The following is a 24,379-nucleotide window of genomic DNA, read 5'->3' on the forward strand; positions in this document are numbered from 1 at the left end:
CACACATTTGTTTAGCTAATGAATTAAGTGAATCAAGAAGTAAAATATGATGTAGAAAGAGAGCAAGGATGGGTATATAGGAGGACTTGGAGGGAGGAAAGGGAAGAGGGAAATGATGTAATTATACTTCAATATCAAAAATAAAAGAAATGATTTAAAATATATCATGGTACAAAATACTGGCTAATTTCTATGTAGGCAAGTGAGTTTATGTGGCAATAAATTAGTGATCCTTCTATATTTATGGTTGTGCACCCATCATTTCTGTGGGTCATACAACCTCAGAGGTAATCGGGAAGTAATTAGAACCTTACCTACATGGTGACCTTGCTCTAGCATCCTCCATGACGTCTCTACAAACCCAGCTACTAGGCTCTTCACGGAGTCTTTCACAGAGTCCTGGGTGTGTCCTCGGGAGCTCTGAAATGTGACTATCCAGTTGCAGCTGTGGCAAGCCCTACAGGACACATGTTGTCCCTGCAGCTGCGTCAGTTGGACCCTTCTGAACCAGTGGTCACTGCCTCACTCTTCTGACGTCTGTGCAACTGACGAGATCCTGGCTCTTAATCTAAGCAGTTCTAGCATAAACTACAGAGCAGAGATGTGTGCTTTGAGCTTCCTTTAGTCTCAAAAAGTAAAGTGCCTTTTAAGAGAAATCTATTCCCCTTACTTTCAACTCATGACTTTCCCACCCAACTGCCACTAGCTTCAGTCTGGGGCTGGGCGCTTTTTTAGGCAGGTTTAATAGGAGGAATGCTGTCCAGAGACTGGGTCCTAGCCCCTTCCTCTGCATGTCACCAACACCAGTCTTCCTCCTTTGCACATTAGCCTTGCGAACACCAGGGAGGTTAACTGAAGACACTGCTTGTTTCCTGAGCTCTCAGATTCAAGCCAGGCCGTTCTAAGCACTGCAAATGTAATTCCCAGGATTCTCGCCATACAGTAACTTCTTATCACACCTATTTTAAAGGGAAGAAAACTGAGACCCAAGAGGCTAAGTCATTTGCTGAAGACTGTGAAGCCATGCACAGTACTGAGAACTGTCTTCTCACCCCTGGTGGAGGGTTTGGTCTGCCCCATGCTACTCAGAGGACCCCTAAGCTGTGGTCCTCTGATGGACCCATACACAACAATAAAAATGTACATAAAATAGAAAGTACCATAATGTACCCCGACAAAACTAACAAGACCTTTTTGAAAAATATGTTATGCAGTATGTTCAATTTTAAGGAATGAATCACCTAGTATGCGTGGGGGCATAGAGACTCAGTTCCTCTTTTGCTTCAAAAATAACAGCGTTGTCAGTGATATCTTCACGGAGAGAAAAAAAAATACTAAGAAACTCAAGAAAGTAATTAAAACTTCACCATCACTGGGGAGCGGTGATGTAGCCAGTGGTAGAACAGCAGACGTTTTAGTATACTTGGGCCTGGGTTCAAGACCCTGGGCAGGAAGAACAAGGACAGAAAGACACCAACTGGGTTGCCTTTTTCCATGGCTTGTTTTGCAGGAATATATTTTAGATAAAGCAGCTATGGTGGTTTGATAACAATGACCCCCATAGGCTCATATATTTGAGTGCTTAGTCACCAGAGAGTGGAACTGTTTGAGAAGGATTAGGGGGTGTGGCCTTGTCGGAAGAGGTTTTGAAAGGCCTGCCTGTGGATCCGGATGTAGCTCTCAGCTACCACTCCAGTGCCAGGCTCCCTGCCATGATGATAATAGACTAACCCTCTCAAACTGTAAGCAAGTCCCCAATTAAATACTTTACAAAAAAAAAATAAGAATTGCCTTGATCATGATGTCTCTTCATAGCAACAGAACAGTGACTAAGACACGGGCTGGTTTTTTAAAAGTTACTGGTACAGCCAATGAATGCAGAGTCACTGCACCTGGCTGTGATCTTTCCCAACAGCCCCACCCTTTGGGGGACTCCAGTGCCAGGTGCAGAACATCAACTGAGACAAACAGAAAAGACAAGAAGTAGCTGATATTTTGTGTTTTATCCTTAAGCCATGCTGCATGTCATTTTTCTGAAGATGAAAACATCTGGCTGTGATCACAGCATCTTAGGAAGAACAAGCTACATATTTCCAGCAGTAGAATGGATTAAACTGCAGCATGGTGCATTTGTGGGAAAGATGCTGCTTGGGGCCATAAAACAACGGGGGAAAATCTGAATGACAGAGACGATAACATTTGACAGATGCTGCTTTCTCAGAAAGTCCCCTGTGTTACTTTTATTTCCTCACTCACACATGCTGAGCACACACTCTGGTCTACCACTGAGCTCTATCCCTGTCTTGGTTAGGTTTTTTGGCTTTTTTGTTTGTTTACTTGTCAGCTTGACACAAGCTAGAATTGTCTAGGAAGAGTTGGAATTGAGAAAACGCCACCATCAGATTGCCTGTGGGCTAGTTTGTGGTACATTTTCTTGATTAATGATTGATGTGAGAGGACCCCCTGTGGGCAGTGCTACCCATGGGTACTTGGCTTTCGATGATTTAAGGAAGGTAATGGAATGAGAGCCTGGAGAGCAAGCCAGTAAGCAGCATCCCTCCACAGATTCAGTTCCTGCCTCCAAGTTCCTGCGTTGAGTTCCTGCCTTGGCTTTCCTCAACAGACTGAGAATGCCAAGCCAAATAAACCCTTTCCTCTCCATGTTGCTTTTAGTATGATGTTTTATCACAGCAAAAGAAACCTAAGACATCTCCCGTGTGACCCACCTTAGCAGATGTTCGATTACCACCCTCGACTGAATTCCTCCACAAGGAAGGTTATCTATGCACTCAGAGTGACAGGAAAGGTCATTTCTCAGCTGTCATCTTGAGAACACTCAACATGGTTATCAGATCTAACTCATAACATAGATTATTTTCTTTTAGAGACATGGAGGCTTCATTAAATGTTAGGAACAATGTAAAGCAATCAGAGTCAAGTCCAGATGAAGCCCGTGTGTGCTTCTTGACATTGGGAATCTAAAGATTCTCAGTATGGGGAACCTTCCACTTCTGCTTGCCTGCGTTCTCTCCCATTTCCTCTGCCCCCTCAGCCACATATTCTCACGTGACACGTTATGCCACCACGGACCAGAGCATGCCAGGATGCCAGCTGGCTGTTCGTCGCCCAAGCTAAGCCACAGTCTTGTTCTTAGTGTCCTCCATGTGATTTGATTTGCAGGCTTATTCAAGAATGCAGCATACTTTCTGCATGTCTTGTTGATTAAGCAGAAAGGTTTGTTTCACTATCGAATTGCTATGTATTGCTTGAATTGTTACATATTGCTAGAAATTTGCTTTTCCTGGATGTCAGTCATTGGCTCTGCAGGCATTTGGTAGTAATAGATAATTTTTCATCGTGGATAAACCAGCCCACCAACCTCTCCTGAAAGTGAGAATTACTACTTGAGTGCTTTGGAAATTTCTGCTGCTTTGATGGCCTGGCCTGGCCTGGAAACAGCAGTCTTTCCTGGATGATCCCTTTGCACTTTGGTGGCACGTCCTTGTGAATCTCAGTTAGGAGCTTTTGAGGCGATGGTTGTGAATCCAACTTTAAACTGTGTGTTACACTACAGCAGGGGTCTTGTGTCTCCCAGTGGCTCACATACTAAAGGCTGGGTCCCCAGCCTTCAGTACTGCTGTCACGGCACTCAACCTTCAGTAAACACAGCCTAGTGGGAGTAAGTTAGGGCACTGGGGGTGTGCCCTGGAAGGGGATGGTGGAACCCTGCACATCCATCTTTCTCTGCTTCAGATGGTCAGACATAAACGGGTTCCTCTGTCACATGCTTCTGTTACGGGGCCCTGTGCAACCACAGGACCAAAGCAACAGGACCAAGCAATCCTAGATTGAAATATCTGAAACTGTGAGCCAAATGAACCTTTTTCTTCATCAAGTCGACTGTCCTAGGTATGTTTTCCACAGCAACAGAAAGCTGAATCACACACTACCAATGCAAATATAATAAATATGTTGGATGGTAGACATGTCTCGGTTCCCATGTATGGAATTGAGGACAATTTCAACATAGGTAACTCCTACTGGTGGCCGACAATGTTCATAATCTACCATGTGAATCTTCTTTTAATTTCAGCAGCATTAAAACATGAAAATGAGTGGACGAGATGGCTCGGTGGAAAAAGGCTCTTGCCGCACCAGCCTGGCAATCTGAATTTCGTCCCTGGAACCCACATAAAAGTGGAAGGAGAAAACTGATTCCACAAGGTTGCCCTTTGACCCTCACACCCAAATGTGGTATGGAACATCCCACACCACCTCTCTCTCTCTCTCTCTCTCTCTCTCTCTCTCTCTCTCTCTCTCTCTCTCTCTCACACACACACACACACACACACACACACACACAGACACACACACACAAATCATTTTGAAAAGAGCAGCTATCAGTCCTAGGGGGGTCTTATGGCAGAGTTTGGCCATCTTCCACGATGTCCCCCGGATAAAATGGTAGTCTTAGCTCTATGGAGATTGTCTGATGCTTATAAAGCTTGGAAAATATTTTCTGCCTGGTGAAGATTGCCAAAGCCTAGGGGACATGCTTGGCTCTTATTAGTCAGACAGCAGACAAGGTTGTGACTTCTAATTGTTATGAATCTTTAGAAAGTATCCCCTCTGCAACCTGGAAGGTAAAAAGCCATTTGAAACTAATATTCCCAGGCTTAGCGATTTGGGAATTTTACTAGAGATTTTTTTTTTTTACACAGGGAAATCTTTTTACACTAGAAAAATATAAAACTCAAGGCCAAAGTTTTTCAACCTTTTTCCATTTTTTGTATTATTACATTTTCAGAGGCTATAACAGAATGGCTGGGCCTAAGTAATTATAAAGAAAATACGTTTGCTTAGGTCACAATTTTAGAGGTGGGGCCTTCTGCTGACCTTTGATAAGAGCCTGGCAGGTGGAGTGTGTGAACTAACATATAGTGAGACAGGAATTCAAAGAGTAGGGAGGATTAGTCTGGATCTTGTTATAACTCATTCTTGTAGGAACTAAGCAGGTTTCCAAGAGAGCTACATCAGTCCCTTCTGAGGATGAGACCCCAATGAGCCAATCACTTCCCAAGCAATCCTAGATTGAAATATCTGAAACTGTGAGCCAAATGAACCTTTTTCTTCATTAAGAAAATGAAGGCTGTGTCCATTCGAGATTCCACTATGTCCCAGCGTGGTTACAATGAAAATTTTCCAACACATGAACAAACTCTTAGAACATATTCCTTTAAAATATATTCAGTAATATTCCTCTTCCTTTTCCACTTCAGTTTGTAGTCGGGGGGGTGGGGGGGTGGGGGGGAGAGAAGATTGTCTTTAAGTTATCACTCAAAAGCTTGAGCTTCCCAGGCCCAAACACTGGTTTCATCTGATTTTACAAGCTTTGACGCTCTCAAGGCCACAGCAGACCCCGGCCTCTGCTCAGTGTTGTCTTTTCTAGGGGAAAGTGCTGTGACACAATTACCCTCCATCACGTAAAGCAGGTGTGAGTCACTGTTACAAGTTTCTCCAACGTGAACGAGCCTCTTTGGGGTGGAAATATGGCTCCACAAAACCCTATTTCTGTCTGACTCCCCTTGCCTCTGTCATCGCCGTGTGTGAAGATGTGGTTTTGCCTCCCCTGATGTTAACCTAAGAGCAGGTTCCATCTACGGTCCTCTCACACATTTCTACCGTGAGTCACATCTACACAGCTTATGTGCTGGAGAATGCAGGATGGCTGAATGACAGTCCATCCAACATGGGTGAGCTGTTTGATCTTAGGCATGTCACTCAGACTTCTGACCACACACTCTTCACCTATGAAAATGGGAGTAAAAATATCGAATCCCACCTGGTTTTTATGAGAGCTAGATAAAACAATTTACAGTGCCCAAGACAGATTTTTTTTTTTTACATCCTCTGCCTGCCTCTACTTCCCCTACTCTTTTCTTTTGCTTAACTTGGTTCTTTTTCCGCTAAAAATTTTATTTTGAAACATTTCTAAACTTTCAACAAATAGGAATAATGAAATAAACACCCATACGTCCTTCACCTACCATCATTCATTGTTTACACCCCTCTATTTTCCTTAACATCTATCTCTGAAAAACAAAGGCATTCCTTTCCACGGTACAGCCATCACACTGTGGTGGCTACATACAAACACCATAGTACAATAATCACACTCAGGAAATTCAAATTCATCCTTTCTCTGATACATAATCTACACTCATTTTCCCCCTTATCTTAATAATATCTTTTTTTAATTTGAAGAATTGAAACATTCTTTCCCAACACTCAGGAGGCCAAAGCGAGAGGATTGTGAATTCAAAACCATCCAGGCTACATAATGAAAATGTGTCTAAAAAGAAATTTTAAAGGCCGTACCAGTTGTTTTGCTTTGCAGAATGTCCCTCAAATTGGATTTATCTAGCTGATTACTCTGATTGGATGTAGAGCAGGATCGACACTCCCAAGGTAGCTCCTAAGAAGAGACATTGTGTCCTCAAAATATCAATTGGCAAGAAAAACACATCACATTGTCCCATCACTGGTGATCCTAAATTGAATATCTGGCTAAAGAGGCCTCTACTGGATGTTTTTCGTTTTAAATTGCCCCCTTTGTAGGTGTTAAGTAATATGTGCCACATAGTTTTACTTCTAAATCTGCAGAGATTTGAAGAGTCTCATTCAACCGTTTCACTTTTCATCTCTCCTAGAGTATGACCTGGTGAGGAGGTCGTAGGTTGAGTAAATGTCACTTTGCATCATCTGCCCAGTGATGTGAACAGCCATTGTCTATTCCTACCACCACCCACCATGGTAGCTGTGGCATCATTCTCTGTTTTCAGATCCATCTCCCCAAGAGCCAGGAACAGTAGCACGGGTCTGTAGTCCCAGGACCCAGAAGGCAGAAGCAAAAGGATCGTGAGTTCAAAGCCAGCCTGGGCTGCACCGTGGACCCTTTCTCAAACAGCAACACAATGAAGTTTATCTTCTTTTCTTTTCCCTCTCCTGTCTTCTCCTTTAACTTGCTAACTTCTCTAACATGTATTTACAAAGTCCTCCCATGACCAAGGTGGTCAGTGTGTGTCACCATAGGGACACAGAAGAAAGGCAGCCTGACCTCCGGCCCTCGGGGAGCTCCCTCATTTACCAACTGTTCACCTGGTGTCTATCATATCTACATTGTTCTGTTTACTGGAGCTATAACAGTACTATCCCAACAACAGTCGACCCCGTTGGACTTACATTCGAGGCGATGAGGGATGAGGACTAAACAGGGAGGGAGGGGTGGTGGACAGAGCTGATTTGAGACAGGTCTGGGAAGGTCTCTGATGAAGGATTGCTTGATGGTTTAAGCAAAGGCCTAAAGGCAGTGAGATGATGATTTAGGAGAGTGGAGAACAGATGTTCCAGACACACCGCAAAGCACACGTACAGCACATGTGTACCGTGTTCCAGAACAGCTGGGAGGCCCCAATAAGCAGAGCGTTAAGAGATAAACATCTGTGAGGTAAAGGGGCAGGCAGGGTGGTGCTGACTAGATAGATACTGGAAGAGAGACGAGTGCAGCCTAACACTGGCTTAGGAGCTGACAGCAGTTACCACACCAGGAGTCAGCAGGAGACCCTGGGGCTGGGGTGCCTGTGGGTGAGGGTGGGGAGGGAGGTGAGTGTACCCTGAGGCCAGGGAAGCTAAGAGGCCAGGGAGGGGGGGGGGAGGACAGAAGGAGAGGCTACTGAGTCATCAGGAATAGAGCCAGCTGTCTGGAATGTGAATCCCATACAATCAATGTTAGAGGCTGTCCTCTGAAAAATACAAAGTAAAAATTTTGAGTGAGAAATGACCAAGCAAAGTAAACAGAGCCTGTAATTGTGTTTCAGTGATAGTTAGCACATGCAGGGTCCTAGGTCCCATCCCCAGGTGCTTGTGTGGCCCTGCACGCGCGCACGCACACACACACACACACACACACACACACACACACACACACGAATGCATGCATGTGCGCACACACCTAAGTATTTATTTCAAGCAAGAAGGAAATCATAACACATAATCAATGTTTTACATGAAAACACTGTAACTATCAAACAGCTTAATTTTTTATTACTAACCAGCTCCTTGCTTTTGATTACTAACAGTGCCTACGTGCTTCCTCCCACCTTGGCTGCATAACTCTTCCTAGGAGAGTGGGTGTGAAATACCGTCTTCAGTAGAGGGTATTAACGATTTAATTGTTCCTCAAATGTAGTTGCTCAAAATTCTTTTGTTCTGGGGCTCTTTGTTGTTGTTGTTGTTGGCTTGGTTTTTGGTTTGTTTTTGTTTGGGTTTGTTTTGGTTTTGGTTTGATTTTTGTTTTGTTTTGTTTTTGCTTTTTCGGTTTTTTGTTTGTTTGTTTGTTTGTTTTTCTTTTTGAGACAAGATCTTGTTTCATAGTCCAGCCTGGTCTCGAACTGCCTGTGTTCCTCAGGCTGGCTTCAAACTCACAATAATCCACCTGCCTCGACCTTGTAAGTCTCAAAATTAGTAGCATATGTCCGATGCCCAGTGCCAACCTGGTTTTGATGACTGACAGTTCAGAAGAAGTTTGCTTAAGCCCCACACCGCCCCACAGTGAGGCCTCATTTGTAACTTCCTGTGTGGTTTCTTATTCTGCCAACACTTTTTACCGAAGAGCAAGACTCAGAGACCCACAGCCTTCGCTCTCACTACACACGGCAGAGTCCATGCACCCCACTCCTGGGGCCTAGGGCCACCGGCCATCTGGGCTGGAACCACACCGCCATCAGTTCCTAACCCTCTCAGCTCTGGGAACAAATACTCATGAAGCCTGGATCAAGAAGACTCCACATAGCATTGCCTGCAGCTCTCCTCCCTAGCCTAGAAGACAGGCTTGAAAGCCCGAGGTATGCACCACAGGGAAGCTCCTGCTGCAGTCTGTGTGAAGCGAAGCTAGGGAAAGTAGCCCCCAACTGTAATCACAAGGACCACTACCAGGCTGATCTCCCAGCAAGAGAACAGGGATCCACATTGCTCTTCACAGCTTCAGAAGAAGGCATACATTTCTTTGAGAAATAATTTTGCTCCATGATGGGTTTAGTCTATGGATCTGGAACCCCCAGGGATGGAGGGGTCGACCCCACAATGTTAAACCCTGTGTCAGATGCTAGAATTAACCATTGGATGTAGCCGCGTGAGGGTCGCTGGTGATCTCGACCCAAACAGTGTGGTGAAGGACAGATACACAAGTCGAACGGGAATACATTCACAAGGAAACAGACACAGCCTGAGCCAGCAAGTGCGCTTGGCCGCACACGGGAGTTTTTGTTGTTGAAAAATAATAGGCCTACTTTATCTACAAAGTCAGTCAGTAAAGATTTGCTAGTTTTGTTCCTCAAAAAAATTCTAAATTGTGTTATCAATTTTGTTTTATGTCACAATAGATTCTAAATCAAAACAGTTCCCATTCCTTGTATAGACATTTTCAAGAAGAAATAAAGGGGAACTTAAAAACACCCCAAGATTTAGAAAGCTCTTTTCACACCCAACTGAGATGAGCCTATCACTTGTCTCCCAGAGATCCAGAAAAGCCTTTGGCTGGGAGGATGGGAGAGTGTGGTACTCCTGCCAGCCAGCCTGGTTTCCCTGTGCTACGTACGTGTGGCTTCCCTTCTGAGGTGTGTTCAAGTACGTGGGGTCTGATCGAGTCATCTTTCTCCTTACCACTGGGGAGCTCGACTTGGCTGAGTGTCCGGCTCTGTTCATCCCCTCCTCTCGAGTTCACACAAAAGCAAGGCAACTTGGAAATAAGTCCATTTGAAAGTCATCCTCCTGGGCCTGATGGTCCCCCCTGTAGTCTGTAGTCCCAGCACTGGGATGGTAGAGGCAGGAGGATTTTGAATTTGAGGGCAGCCTGAGTTACATAACCAGATCAGGTAAAATAATAATAATAATAATAATAATAATAATAATAATATTTTTAAAATTTATAAAAATAAATAATATCTATATTCTTTTATAACTGTAGTAGCCCATCTCATTGCTCAATGTGTGTGTGTGTGTGTGTGTGTGTGTGTGTGTGTGTGTGTGTGTGTGAGTTTGCAGGCACACACACCACACGTGTCAACTTCTAAGGCTTTTTAGAAGCAGCCTCTCCGTGTTTAAGTTACTGAAGTGCCATTCTCGGGTTACTTTCTTTTTACCAATGTTTTGTCATCTCACTGTCCCATGACATAATTGTGAAAGAAGGCTGCTGTGTTGGATGTTCTCAGTACATGACCATACACAGAAGTACAAATGCAGTGTCTATATAGTTTCCCCTGTGATGGGTGTGGTCAGTCTGTGTTGTCTGGTGACCACCATCACTGTCCAGCAATCTCAGTAGCTTCCTAAGGTTGTCATTATCTTGGGCATGCTGTGCAAAGCAGGTCAAATCCCTCCCTAAATTCCTCTGTCTTCGTTCTGGGTCAAGTTGAGTTAGTTTGTCTTCTCTGTTTCATTAGAGATGTCTCCGTTTCCTGTTTCATGTTACCTTGGCTTCCTCCCTCCTCCCCTAAACACTGCAGCAACCTTAAACCATGTGCTGTGCTATTCTGTGAACCACTTCCTCTTCAAGACAAGCTCGAATTACATTTTGAAAAAAAAGAACGAAATTACACTGACGGAATTAGGTCAAAGTCAACAGTGTGAGCTGTTTTCCAGGCACGTCATAAAGTAACAACTTCATAGCTTCTGCCGATATGTGTGTTCGGCTGGATTCTGCACTTCGTATTCCACACTAAGTGTGAAACCAACCAAGTGTGACACCAACCAAGTGTGACACCAACCAAGTGTGACACCGAACATAACCTTGTTTTTTTTGTTTGTTTGTTTGTTTTTTTTAAATGGGTCTCACTATATAGCTGAGACTGACTGGAACTTGCTGTGTAGCCCGGGCTGCCTTCAAACTCATAAACCACCTGCTCCCATTTCCCAAGTATTGAGATTACAGGCATGGGATGCCATATTGAATTTCATGGAAGTGGTTTTTTAAAACTTTTTCTTCTTTGTGATCTGTCTTTGTAACATGTTCTCGTTATGTTCCTTGAAAAGCTATCACTAGCTGACTAGTTTTTAAAATAATAAAAACAAGAAAGAAAATTGTTGCTAAGTGAGCCTCAGATTTTTAAATCTTCTTTCTCATTAATTCTAATTATATTTCATCTCTGACAAACTAATTATAGACTCAAAATAGTGCTCACCTGTAATGTTAAAAAAAAGTCTAACAATATAATCATTTTCTTTGACCATCTTCAAAATGAAAAGATGGCATATAAATAAGTTCTAAATACTTAATCCTTGCCATGAGCTGAGGATAATTCCAGTCACAGAAACCCACACAGGAAGTCTTACAGGGGTTAAGCTTCTAACCATGTAATATATATTCGTTGATTAGCACACTGTGCAGTCTTGCATAAACGTTGGATGCCTCAGTTTTCTCTTTTGTAAAGTGGGGAAAATACATGTTCTGCCCAGGGCATGAGGGCAGCTTGAGTACATGGGCCCATGGAAGGTACCAGAAAAAGCCCAGGCAGAGAAGAAGCAGCTAGTTGTTATCAGCTCTTATTTTTAGCCTTTTCAGGCAGGCAGAGGGACTGGGGATATTTCTTCTCACCTTCCTGCAGTCACGCTAAATATCAACAGTGGGGTTTCCTCCGTGGGAGATAAATTGCAACTGCTCAAAGAAAACATTGAAAACCAATTCTAACCTGCCAGAGCCTTTGCTCGTGACTGCAAAGCCCTTTTTGTATGTTCTCCCTGAGTCCTTTGAAGCCATCACCCCGTCACCGGTTTAAACACCACCATCCGAGCTAAAACTCCACCAAGCTAAAAGCACAAAGGAAAGAATGCACTTTGTGACCCCTTCAGTTAGCTTAGGGCACCCACAGGTTTCCATAGGTAACTCAGGTACCAGGAAGCAGGCTTTGCTCAGGTGGAATCCTTCACGAATCTGTGAATAACACGTTTGCTATGTTAGTGCTCACTGCTACTAAGCATACCATTGCTTTACAAAGAAAAATCTTGACATTTTGATTTTATGCAGAAGTTGCTGGGATCACTTTTCTACACCATCACCTCCCAAAATAAAGTAAATGAAAAACCTCTTTTTTTGTTTTTTTGGAAATATTCTTATAAGGAAAAAAAATTGAACTGGGCATGTAGCTCTTTAGTAGAGTGGTTGCCTTCCATGTGTGTAATGTAATCCTGGGTTTGACCCCCAGCATCACATAAGCCAAGCACACTGGTGACCCTGGCCCCTGAGAGGTGGAGGCAAAGAGAATCCGAAGTTCATTGGCTACATGTCACGTTTCAGGCCAACCTGGGCTACATGAGACATTGTCAAAACAAAATTACGTATTTCAATTGAGGTATGAATCATGAATATTTTTATTTTAAATATATCACAACTCTTATTCAAAATTTAGTTCATAGCAAGAAATGTTTTACGGATATGTTATAACAAAGGAGGATGTGAGCTAAGCATGATGGCATGCATCTGTGAGCTCAGCACCAGGAAACTGAGGCAGAAGGGCAGGTTCAAGAGGCCTGTCTAGGCTACCCAGTGAGTTGAAAGACAGTGTAGGACCTTGGCTCAAAGGGGGATACAAGAAAAAGAAGTGCTTGAACATGTTATTAAGTATTATTGGACTCCAATATAAATGTACATACGTAATTTATCTTCTGATTGGGAACTCAGTACAAGCCGGACATGTATAACTTTACATAGTCTACATTACACAGTAAAGTTACAAAGACAACCCAGTCTATTACTATTTGATAAAGCTACTTCATTTTTTTTAAAGATTTATTTATGTTATGTTATGAGTGTTTTGCCTGTAAGTGTGATTGCGTATACATGTGTGCTTAATGCCCAAGGAAGTCAGAAGAGGGCACCAGGTCCCCTGGAACTGGAGCTGTGGATGGTCATGAGTAACCATGTGGGTGCTGGGAATCAAATCTGGGTCCTCTACAAGAACAACAGGTGCTCTTAACCACTGAAGAGTCTTTTCAACTCAAAGCCATTTCATTTTTGCTTCTTTTAGGTAAGATATGTCTGTTCATGGAGTTAAAATGATTTAGACATATTGTATAAACAATTAAGGTAGATTTCTTTTTTTTTTAATGAAAATTTTTGTTGGTTGGTTTTGTTGTTGTTTTTGTATTTTTGAGACAAGGTCTCACTAAGCAGACCCAGACTGGCTTTGAATTTTTGTTTCTGCCTCCTGAGTACTGGGACTAGAGACACAAACCTCCATACCCAGCCTGTTGGTCTATTTGTTTGTTCCTTCATGGCAGTGGAGACAGGGTGTAACCATATAGCCCATGCTGGCCTACAATTGCCTGTCATGGCCTCCTGAATGCTGAGTGACAGTAACCCGTTTTGTTTAATAAATAACAGTTGAGTTAATCTATTACTTGTAACAATTGATTGACTTCGGGTTGGTTTAGAAAAGAGGTAAATCCCTTGGCAGTGCCAGCCAAGTTGCGTGATAGCTAAGAGAGCTCTTCTCAAAGCAACCCAGACCCTTAGCTTCAAAGCAAGCCTGTAGCTGTGAGCGCGGTGAAAAGCAGGCATTCTGGGGGTGGAGAGATGGCTCAGTGGTCCAGAGTGCTTCCTGGTCTTCTGAGAACCTGAGTTCAGTTCCCAGCACTCACACTGGGTGGCTCACAACCACCTGTGACTGCAACGGGGGAGCCAGCATCCTACTGTGGTGTTTGCACACATGTGACATGTTTGTCCACACGAACATATACACATGTTTCTTTTCAATAGAGAAGTTGTTTTGGTTTTTTTCTTGTTGTTGTTTAAAGCTGACTTTCTGTTTAATTGACCTGACAGTCAGAGGAATTTGGTGACCTCCGAGCCCTACCATGTCACACGTCTGATGTGACTCCACAGGAACCATGTCAGGAGTATAGACAGTCAAGTGGTAGAGAGCTTTGTGTGTAGCTTACGAACTGTATGCTAACCCACATCTTCCTGTTTGGGATGGTAATTAATCAGCAAGACATTTTGGAAGATAAAAATCACAAGCTCTGATCCTTAGTAACCACTCCCTAGTATTTTTTAGTTCCCAGTATTCTAAAGGGTTCTAAGACAGTAACAAAAGGAGCCTGTTGGTGACAAATACCGTGACTGAGGGCTTATGGCAGTACTGTGTGCAATCTTACTGAAATGCCACAGCAACCGTGTGAGATACATATTAGTATATATATTCTTTCTGTTTGCTGACAAGGAAATTGAAGCACAAGGAGGTTCAATACTTCTCAAGGTGGTGGCTGGGGCCAGAATTGACTGTATGCCTGGGACAGTGAAAAGCAAATGTCTAGTGGTTATATGGACACCATTAAGTAGTTGACATGGAAGCTGAATTTTCAATAACTGGAATTTTATGAGGGAAGTATAAACAAAGGATATTATTTACAAGGAATGTATAGGCAGAGACAAAAAGAGTGATACAAAGTTTATTCAAAGGGCATGAAGGGCCCTGATCAGCAAGAACTGAGCCTTGAGAGGTGTGGAGGAGAAATTCCTGAAGGATTCTGAGGATGCGCTGGGCACTGGAACTCTTCCACTCCGTTACGGTCAGCAGCGGAAAGTGTTTAAGCAGGGAAGTGACGAGTTCACAACTGTATATGAAGTCAGTGTCTATGGTGTTGGTGAGAACAGGAAGTCAGGGTGACCAGGAGCTAGAGGAGCTGAGAGATGAAGCGTTCAGCTCTGGCCAGGCAGGAGGAATAAAGGAAAGGAGAAGCCCTCGGCAGGAAAATCCAGAGCGTTTTCTGACTCAACGCGTGGGAAAACGGAAGAGGGAAGGACCAAACCAACTTCTAAATCCAGACCGATGAGTGACAAATGGTCACTCAGAAAACGTGGGGTGTCGCTAGGCAGCGGGGAGGGTACAGAAGAAGAAACAGTGCGTGGGAGCAAGTTACATGGAAATACCTGTGGGACTTTGAATTGACTTTTATGGACAAGTAGGATAATGGCTGCCCAGATTTGGTTCAAAATCATGGCTGGATCTGCTAGGTAAGAGAGAGTGAAGATTGCACTCAAACTGAATTAAATACACGAGGTGAATATAAGTATATGTCCTGTTGAACATATATAACACACGACTTAGATTTTTCAAATATGCATGACTGAAGTTTATTTGTGTGTAAAAAAGGAAGTATTTGGGGTGAAAACCTGAAGCTTGAATCTGAACCCTACCTAGCTAGGAAATAGTTGAGCATTAGGAAAATGCCACTGTCACTAAGAAATGTAGGGTTTTAGCCTGGATATGCTTCTCCTCCAGGACATCCTTCTTTCTCCAGGAAATAAATTGTATAATAACTCTGATAAAGTACTCTTCCAATTTTTTTTCATCAACAATGTGATACTCTTCCCAGGGCACAAAAAGAACCCCAAAATTACATCCTCATGAAAAGATGTTTAACTCCACCCAGCCATGGTGTGAGCATGGCTTGTTTTGCAATGCTGTGCCTCATTGCAACAGCTCCTCCACCCCAGAGACTGGCTGCTAACCCCAATAACACAATCAGTCTCATGGATGGGCGTTTTCTCTTTTGACCTTTGGAAAGTACCACACATACACAGCCTTGTTTTCTCATACTTGTGTGTATGTGTAATCCATGAATTATCTGTGGCTCTCATCCATCTAGTCCAGAAATAAAGCTTTCTTGAAGGAAAGGGTAATCATGCAAGATGATTGGGTTTACAGAGTAACAAAAATGTATGCAAAAAAAGAGAAACCTCTCTTAAAGCTACAAATGATGTACCACACCTAAAATCTTAGCACTTAGTTCACTGATGCAAAGGACCCCAGGTTCAAGGCCAGACAGTCAACATAGTAATACTCTTGCACCAGATGTCTGACTTACCAAGAATGCAAAAGGTTTTAAATGTTAACTCATTAAACATTATACTGTGAGTGTATATTTCCAGCAGAATTTTGATGGTGATGTCCTCAAGTCAAATAGAGACAGTGGTGGGGGAGGGGGAGCAGTGGAAGGGCAGGAACAGGTGAAGCTTCTGCCAGATGAGCCCAGAAAGAGTTTCAGGGGGTCACAGGGATGTGCTGTTGGTCTGAGTTATTTCCATCTTGTGTAAGTAACTCCCTCTGTCTCGCTCTTTACCCATTATTTATCAGTAGTGTGTGCTGCCTGAGAAACTAAAGTCTCAGGACTTGGTGGCTTTTGCTGACTCACAAATGTCACATTTCTTTACTTTAATGTTTTTTCCAGTCACTGGTTTAACAGAATGTGTGGGTGGCAGGTCCTTACTACCCATACCACCTTTGCTTCATGTGAGTTCATTGCAACATAGATTGGTAGATTATAATGTCAGCCAATAAATCTGTTTTTTTTACACTTTGAATAGATTTCTTTGCTCATTAAAACACTGTTTTCCCGTTAATAATAATTGTTTTGAAGGATTCCTTTGTTTTTCACATTGCTATAGCACATAAGACTCTAATAAAATGAATTTACATGGACAATTGTATAATTTTGTTATTTATTCTGCCAATTTCTCCTCATCAAAGTAATGCATGAAAGATCCATTCTAGGATTTTGAATAGCATGTTAACTATTTTCACAGACAGTCTATAAAAACAAATATTTTATTCCTTACTTATTTTCATCCATCTTGTAGGACATTTGAAAAAGGGAGCATATTGGTATTTTTTGTTGTTGTTGCTATAACAAAATATCTGAGTCTGGATACTTCACAAAGAAATGACATGTGTTAGCTGACAGTTGTGGGCATTCAAGATCATAGCACTGACATCTGCTTGGCTTTAATAAGAGCCTCACAGTACGTGGCATCACAATGGTGGGAATACATCCAGAATACATCACGTGGTAAGACAGGAAGCCAGAGAAGTTGTCAACACAGCTGATCTTGTTTTATAACAACTCATTCTCAAGAGAACTAATCTACTCTGAGAAGCAAGTATTAATCCCTTCCAAGGACAACGCCCCATCACCTGGGCATCTTCCATAAAGTCTCACCTCTGAATGTTCTATCCCTTTGGCAACTCTACAGAAGAGAAGAAGCCACATCAGGACCAGAGCAGGAAAGAGTGATTTGGACATACTTTAAGGGGGAGACAAAGCTCTGTGTGAATGAACCCTCACATAGAATCCTGTCTTTAATCAGAAGTGGGGTCCACCCATAGACCTCTTCCCTGCTTTAACTTTATGCACAAAATAGCAAAAATATTTCCCATCATCCTTCACTAACACAGTTTGATTCCTTCTTAACTCTTAGACCTGCACATGTAGAAAAAGTCCATGGAGTCTGCCTTACCTGTCAATTCTGTATTTGAGGGTCTGGTCCTGAGTTTCCAATGATTGCTTTCTTGGATACAGCATATATCTGTCTGTCCCTGATGTGTGAACTCTAGCTTCTTTGGGGTAGGTATGTCTGCTTCTATTATGCTTGTCCCATAGTATCTGGGCTGCTCTTGCTTTAACAAAAGCCTCTTTCCTGACCCATGCTGGCCAAACCAGCTTCATGACTCCTGTGCATCTATGTGACACATCCTCCACTGGAAACCAAAAACTTCCACTTAACATATCTCAAACAAGTCACAGATCACTTGTCTGTCCCATAATGGAAAACATATAAAGCATAAAACTCGAAATGATTGTTGAATATAGTCAATAACTGTATTCAAGGAATTTTGTGTATCATGAGAGAAGGGAGCATTACTTTTCCCTCTTAAAATTGGGGAAGGGGCTGCACTTTGGCCAGTTGAGTTTCTTTGTTGACTGCTGTCTGCTGAGCAAAGAAACTTCTCTGATGTGATCTGAGAACTATACTATATTGTATGAGTACTTGGATGGAAAACAAAGATGAATTTAGAGAATATTCTGATGTTATTCCAGTTAGCAGAATCATAGAAATAGGATCACCTGAGGCAAAGGAGCTCCCAAACCATGGGTTCTTGGCCAGATTTATAGTTCCAGGCATGTGTTTCCTCCTGTGGCATGGGTCTTAGGTCCAAGCAGAAAGTGGTTGATTACTCCCATAACATTCACCCACTGTTGTATCTATGGCATGTCTTGCTATTGCAGTCTAGATCAAACCAGTTGGCCTTCCGGCATGAAAGAGAGAAGGGGCTTAAGAGTCCCTACCTCCTGCTGAGGAGCTGTTGATAGTTTCTGGGAGAGAGAGACTTGGTTTTCTGTAAGGGATAGCTCCTGACAGGTTGATTTGTTGTTTGTTTTTGCTTTTTGGGGGGGCCCACTACTCAGCTCCCAAATAAATCACACATGGAGGCTTATTCTTAATTATGAATGCCTAGCCTTAGCTTGGCTTATTTCTAGCCAGATTTTCTTAACTTTAAATTATCCCATCTACCTTTTGCTTCTGGGCTTTTCCCATTCTCTTACTTCTGTAAATCTTATTCTTACTCCATGGCTTGCTGTGTAGCTGGGTGGCTGACCTGTGGAGTCCTCCTCCTTTTCTGGCTCCTCTTCTTCCTTCCACTCCTCCGTCTCTTTTTCCCTTCCAGATTTCTCCTTCTATATATTATCTCTGCCTGCCAGTCCTGCCTATCCTTTCTTCTGCCTTGCCATTGGCCATTCAGTTCTTTATTAGACCATCAGGTGTTCTAGACAGGCACAGTAACACAACTTTACAGAGTTAAACAAATGCAACATAAACAAAAGTAACACACCTTAAAATAATATTCCCCAACAGTTGATCACTCTCCAATGGGTGGCTCCTGACTCATGAGTACATGGGCAGTACAAATTAGACTTGGTGAGTTAGTTTTTTAAAAGGGGAGAAAGTTCAAGCTTTGGAGAGAGAGCTGAGGGATGAGATATGGATTTGAAAGGAATTGTGGAAAGAGTGGAGAATAATTATGATAAAATTACATTGTATGAATGTATGAAATTCTCAAAAAATTAATAAACTACTATATTAAAACTGGGAGAGGGAAGGTTGTGATAAGGAAAGTAAGACTACAAAAACCTAAGATTACTGCTGAGAATAATTTTAAAGGATTAGACCCCAGCTCTACAGGGTGGATATTTGGAGAATATTCATAGACTCAGCCAAAAAAGTTTTTGTAGTGTTGTATCTTTTAAGACTGTCCTGGGAGGCAAACATTTCAGCTGTAGAAAAAATAGTATTTGTTTAAAATAATCTATTGAAAGAAAATAAAGACACATATATTTAAATTTAAAAAGATAAGTCGTATTGATCAAATAGTAAGTACATAGAAATCATTGTGTTCTTACATAACATCACTTCTCTGCATATATGAGTGTGTCCGTACGAAAACAGAAGCACTACGTATCCATTCTCAAGTAAATACTGTTGGCTGAAATACAGCTGTCCTTCAACATCTGCAGGGGTTGGATTCCCAAATCCAAGGGTACTCAAGTCCTTTATGTTTTCATGTAACATATACACATCTTCCCGTGTTTTTAGTTATCTCTTGGTCACTTATATGCCACTTAATTGTAACCACCTGTCAGTCAGCAATGGAGATAAGTTCTGAGCGATGCGTGTTTAGCTTTTTCTCTGTCATGAGCTCATAGAGAATACCCACACAAACTAAGATGGCTGCCCCATCAGGACGATAGTGGTTAATGCAGTCTGTCCTTGACAAAATAATCATGAGTTGTTGAACAGTGCGTGGCTGTACTTGCTCTAAGGGAATGTTACCAAGAATAGGTGCTGACATGTTCAGTGCAGAATTTTTTCAAATATTTTTGCCTAGTGACAAGAGTGGGGTCTGGCTGGCTGTAATACTGATCCTCCACCCTCACCAGGCTATTGCTGCTGCAATTGACATTAGTCTTATAGTGTTTAGAACCCTTGGACATAATCTTGGATGAATCTTTCACTTTACATTTAACACATTTCATTCCCGTTACCACACTACACACTACCAAGCAGTCCTTGAAGGATGAGTATTCTTATCTCTCCATTTCCCAATGCAGCCTTGCCAAATAAAGGTGCCCAAAGCTGTTGTTATTTCATAGATATCTTTATGAAGCAGGGGACCATTCAATAAATACATTTAATCACAGGCACTCTAAAATGCAGTCACACCAGGCAGTGGTGGCGCATGCCTTTAATCCCAGCACTCGGGAGGCAGAGCCAGGCGGATCTCTGTGAGTTCGAGGCCAGCCTGGACTACCAAGTGAGTTCCAGGAAAGGTGCAAAGCTACACAGAGAAACCCTGTCTCGAAAAACCAAAAAAAAAAAAAAAAAAAAAATGCAGTCACATCTTAGTGTGTTTTTAAGTGGAGGTAAAAGTCTACCTCCCTCTAACACAATAGTGTGTGGCATCTTCATAGCTATCTCATTGCTGTGACCAAATATGTAACAAAAAATTCAAAAGGAGGGAAAATATTATTTTGACTTCTTATTTCAGGAACTTTAGTCCAGTTTCTTCACTCTGTACAAAAGTGTTATCTTACTATAAATCAATCAAGGAATTGATCCATTCATCTCTGGAAGCATCATGACAGACAATCTCCTTGGTATTTCTCAACCCAAACAAGTCAACAATCAAAAGTAGCTATCAAGAGTAGCTTGAGGCTTTCTCTCTTTCCAATAAGGAATCCTATGGCAAGGTGACTCTCAGAACAGTGCCACTTGGTTTGGAAAAACAAGTTCAGGTTTTGCTCTACGGCAGGTCCCACGATTTAGCTCAGCCTCAGACATCAAAATAGATGACAGCCAGACATGGAATTTCAGGATGAGCAGAACCTTCTTCTCCACGTAGTTCTTTTCATGGATGCCTGATCAATAAAAGAGGAAAGAATGAAAATGCAACAATTGTCCCCGATAAGCTTTCAGAGACTACTAATGTCTGGGTATCTTCCTGTTTCAGATGGGTGAATCAAATGAAGACATAGACCAGATGTTTAGCACTTTGCTGGGGGAAATGGATCTCTTGACCCAGGTAAAAAAACCTCTTTTTTAACCTGTAAGCTATTGGGGGCTGGGCAGGGAGTGCAGAATTTGATACAAAAGTGCTGCCTTTAGAAAAATGTCAGAGATTGACATCACACGCCCCTGATGTATCTGTGATAGTGTTGGGAGAAAATAGTCAAGCTTTTTATTGGTTCTGCACCCTCAGTCCACATGGTCTCATACAGCGGTCACACACGCACAGCTATGTCAATGTCTGTGCCTATCATTCCCATGTCTCCTTCAACAACCACCTCTGAGCAATGTCCCTAGTAATTATCTTCATAGAGACTAAGAGAGAAGATGGCTCTAAGTAAGATGGTTTTGTGTCATCTTTTAAGGAAATACTGTATTTCAAAGGACTGTTATGACATTCTGAATGAACTATAAGAGCTCAGTCCCCTCTAAGAAGCATGAAGCCACTCAGCCACAAGCTACATATCCGAGAAAAACAGTCAACCAAGACTAGATTGACCCCACTGTGTGTGATTAGAAGAGATGGATAAACCTTGGTATCCCCAGTTTCCTAAAATAACTAAAAACTAAAGTGGACTGAAATGCAATAATGTCATTGTAATACTGGAAAAAAAAATATCAAGCTTACAGAAAAGTTGAAACAATAGTATGAAGAATCCCAATTTACATTTCTCCCAAATTTCTGAATAAGTGGCATGTTGTTCTGTTTGTGTTCTCCACCTCTCCCCCACATATCCTGATAAAGGTGGCCTTCTAAATAACTACAAAGATATGTCAGCAAATGATGTTGGGATAACACTCCTGCTAATAGCTGGAGCTCTAGCTCATGCTTTATAATTTGATGAGTTCCATGAATCAAAGATCTAAGCATATGAAAGGAGAGAAACAGAGAAAAAATGCTTATAATCTTAAAATACAAGGCACATCTAAGCAAGACAAACACACGGAAGATAGAAAACATAAAAATGAAATATTTTAAAATGTAAGACATTTTAATTTCTGAATGGCAAGATAAATAATGAGATTATAATATCAAAAAAATCAACAAAAGCAAAACCTGTGGGCAGGGCATCCAGCTCAACTGTAAAGCAGTAGCTAGCAGAGAAAGGGTAGGGAGCTTGTTTATCAGTCACTATTGGAACTGTCAGAACATTAACTCTCTTAGAGTAAACAATTATGTAATAAATAATTAATTAAAAGTTTTTTGCAGAATTTCCTTCCCAGATAACTGGACATGTCTTTCTTTGATATCACTATGTAAGCTCTTATAAAATTATGTATTGTATGTTTCTTCATCCTGAGAGTAAGTCTCTCTATTGCTTAGGAAAATTAACTATTTTTTGCCAGGCGGTAGTAATGCCCTCCTTTAATCCCAGCACTTGGGAGGCAGAGACAAGTGGATCTCTGAGTTTGAGGCCAGCCTGGTCTACAAAGAGAGTTCCAAGAAAGCCAAGACAAGAAGGGATACACAGAGAAACCCTGACTCGAAACACCACCACCACCCCCAAAAAAGAAAGAAGTGGGATAAAAGGAAAGAAAAAAGAAAAATTAATTATTTTGTTCTCATTCTCAATTAACACAGTCTGTTTCCAAACATTTTTTATAGTTATTTAAGCTGAAATTTTCTATAATAGAAAAAAATTTAAGACATGATAAAACATTTAAGTAAGAACATGATCTTTAAGAGCATATTTGGAGAGAGAAAAGTATAAACAATGAGTGTTTGGGGCTTCAGCAATGTTGGTTTTGTGAATCACTCACAGAAACTGTGGGATCTGTTTTCACAGAGTTTAGGAGTGGACACTCTTCCTCCTCCAGACCCCAAGCCACCCCGAGAAGAATTTAACTACAGTGTGGGATTTAAGGATTTAAATGGTAAGCACAGAAACTTTGTTTTCTTAAGCAATGTGAAACCATAATGATGACTGAAGTCTCCATGGAACTATACTCTGACCATGAAACTAAGGAAATGTGGACATCGTGGTAAGTATTGTGTAAGCCCTGGACTGTGGGCAGTATTTTACTATGTCTACATTGAATTAAGAAAGTCCATTAGATATTTTCACCTATAATAAAAGGGAAGACCATCTTCCAGTTATGAATAGTCTCAGGATAATCTCATCTTTTGAAAAAAGAAAGAAAAGTTTATTCTTATTACTAAGGCGTCAAGAAAATGTCAATAAAAAAAGTCTCTTCAAGGATAACAGCTAAGTATTTAATAACAACTGATAACATATAAATGGGAGCTGATTCAAAATATGTTTCATTCCAAATATAACATTTTAATTTACATATATATTTGTATATAATTTACTGCTTGAAACTTTCAATCTCCCTGAGATCAAAGCTTTACTTTATAGCAAGATCCTCTTTTCTATTTACTGCAGAGAGAACTGTTAGATCTGATGTTGCTGAAATGATAATAAACCTTGAAATAATCACTTCTAACTTAGTATTCACTGGAGCTCTTGGAGTCAGACATGCTACCATTGCGCCATAAGGGCGGCTTCACTGGAACTCTTGAGAAAGAATAGCCAAAGACTTTCAGTGGCCACCAGAGTGTAAAACTTAAGGTAGCAAAAAAGCCCTGTACAAACCCAAACTCGTGAGTAGCCAAGAAGCCCCATACTGGAACCCAAAGTCCCGGCTTCTGTTTCCATTTCTCACTTAGCGTCACTACTTCTGTCCTTTCCAGTGTTCTCTTGATAAGCCTGTAGGCACCAGTGATTGTTTTGGTCAATTATGCTACACCTCTTTTTACCTCACTTTTTACTTCATTCTTCCATTCACCACCAAAACTTTATGCCAGACGTGTCCACCAAGATAACAGCGTTCATGAAGTTTCCAAAAAGTAGTCCACTTTCATGGATTATGGCAGCTCTGCTTATCAGATCCTTGCACACCTGGGCTCCAGTGGGTGTTTTGTTTGGGATTTTCTAGTTTTATTCGTTTTGTTGACAGGGTCTCACTATGTAGCCCCGGCTGGCCTGGAACTGTCTGTGAAGACCACGGTGGCCTTGAACTCTCAGAGATCTGCCTGCTTCTGCCTCTTGAAGCTCTACAAATTAGCATTTTATCAACAGTTCCACTAGAACTCAAGTCTAGTCAGTGTTTCTGTTGTTGTAGTCAACTCTGTTTTCTAAACACTTAGTTCCTAGTATCAAAAACGTACCAAGGATGATAGAGTCGAGGAAACTCGTAAGTCTCTAAGCACAGCATGTTACGGTGCAGCACCAAGGAGACAAGATGCTCCTGTATGGACTGACTTTGGGAGAGGACAACGCCACCAGATTCCTGATGTGTATAATTTTAAATTTGTCGAAAATACATTTTTATTACCCTCAGTTAAAGTGTTGTTAAAATGAGGTAAAAATATTTTGCCCAAAGTCATTCAGAGAATGGCAGACTTCAGAACGGAATCCA

The 24,379-nt window shown here is 41.7% G+C and overlaps 1 protein-coding gene across 2 annotated transcripts in view; it reads left to right on the forward strand.

Annotated features, from left to right (window-relative positions):
- Apbb1ip (amyloid beta precursor protein binding family B member 1 interacting protein) overlaps positions 1-24,379 on the forward strand; it is a 100,801-nt gene that overhangs the window by 24,443 nt on the left and 51,979 nt on the right. Inside the window, exons 1-3 of one of the 2 annotated variants that reach the window (XM_059262463.1) lie at positions 14,470-15,067; positions 20,901-20,972; positions 22,744-22,831. In XM_059262463.1, the coding sequence (XP_059118446.1) occupies positions 20,901-20,972; positions 22,744-22,831 (160 nt within the window). In that variant the 5' untranslated portion in view covers positions 14,470-15,067. Of the gene's footprint in view, positions 1-14,469; positions 15,068-20,900; positions 20,973-22,743; positions 22,832-24,379 lie in introns of those variants that run through there. The other variant, XM_059262464.1, reaches the window with a different exon arrangement.

The sequence above is a fragment of the Peromyscus eremicus genome, chromosome 5 (genome assembly GCF_949786415.1).
Source record: "Peromyscus eremicus chromosome 5, PerEre_H2_v1, whole genome shotgun sequence".
NCBI classification, from domain to species: Eukaryota; Metazoa; Chordata; class Mammalia; order Rodentia; family Cricetidae; genus Peromyscus; species Peromyscus eremicus.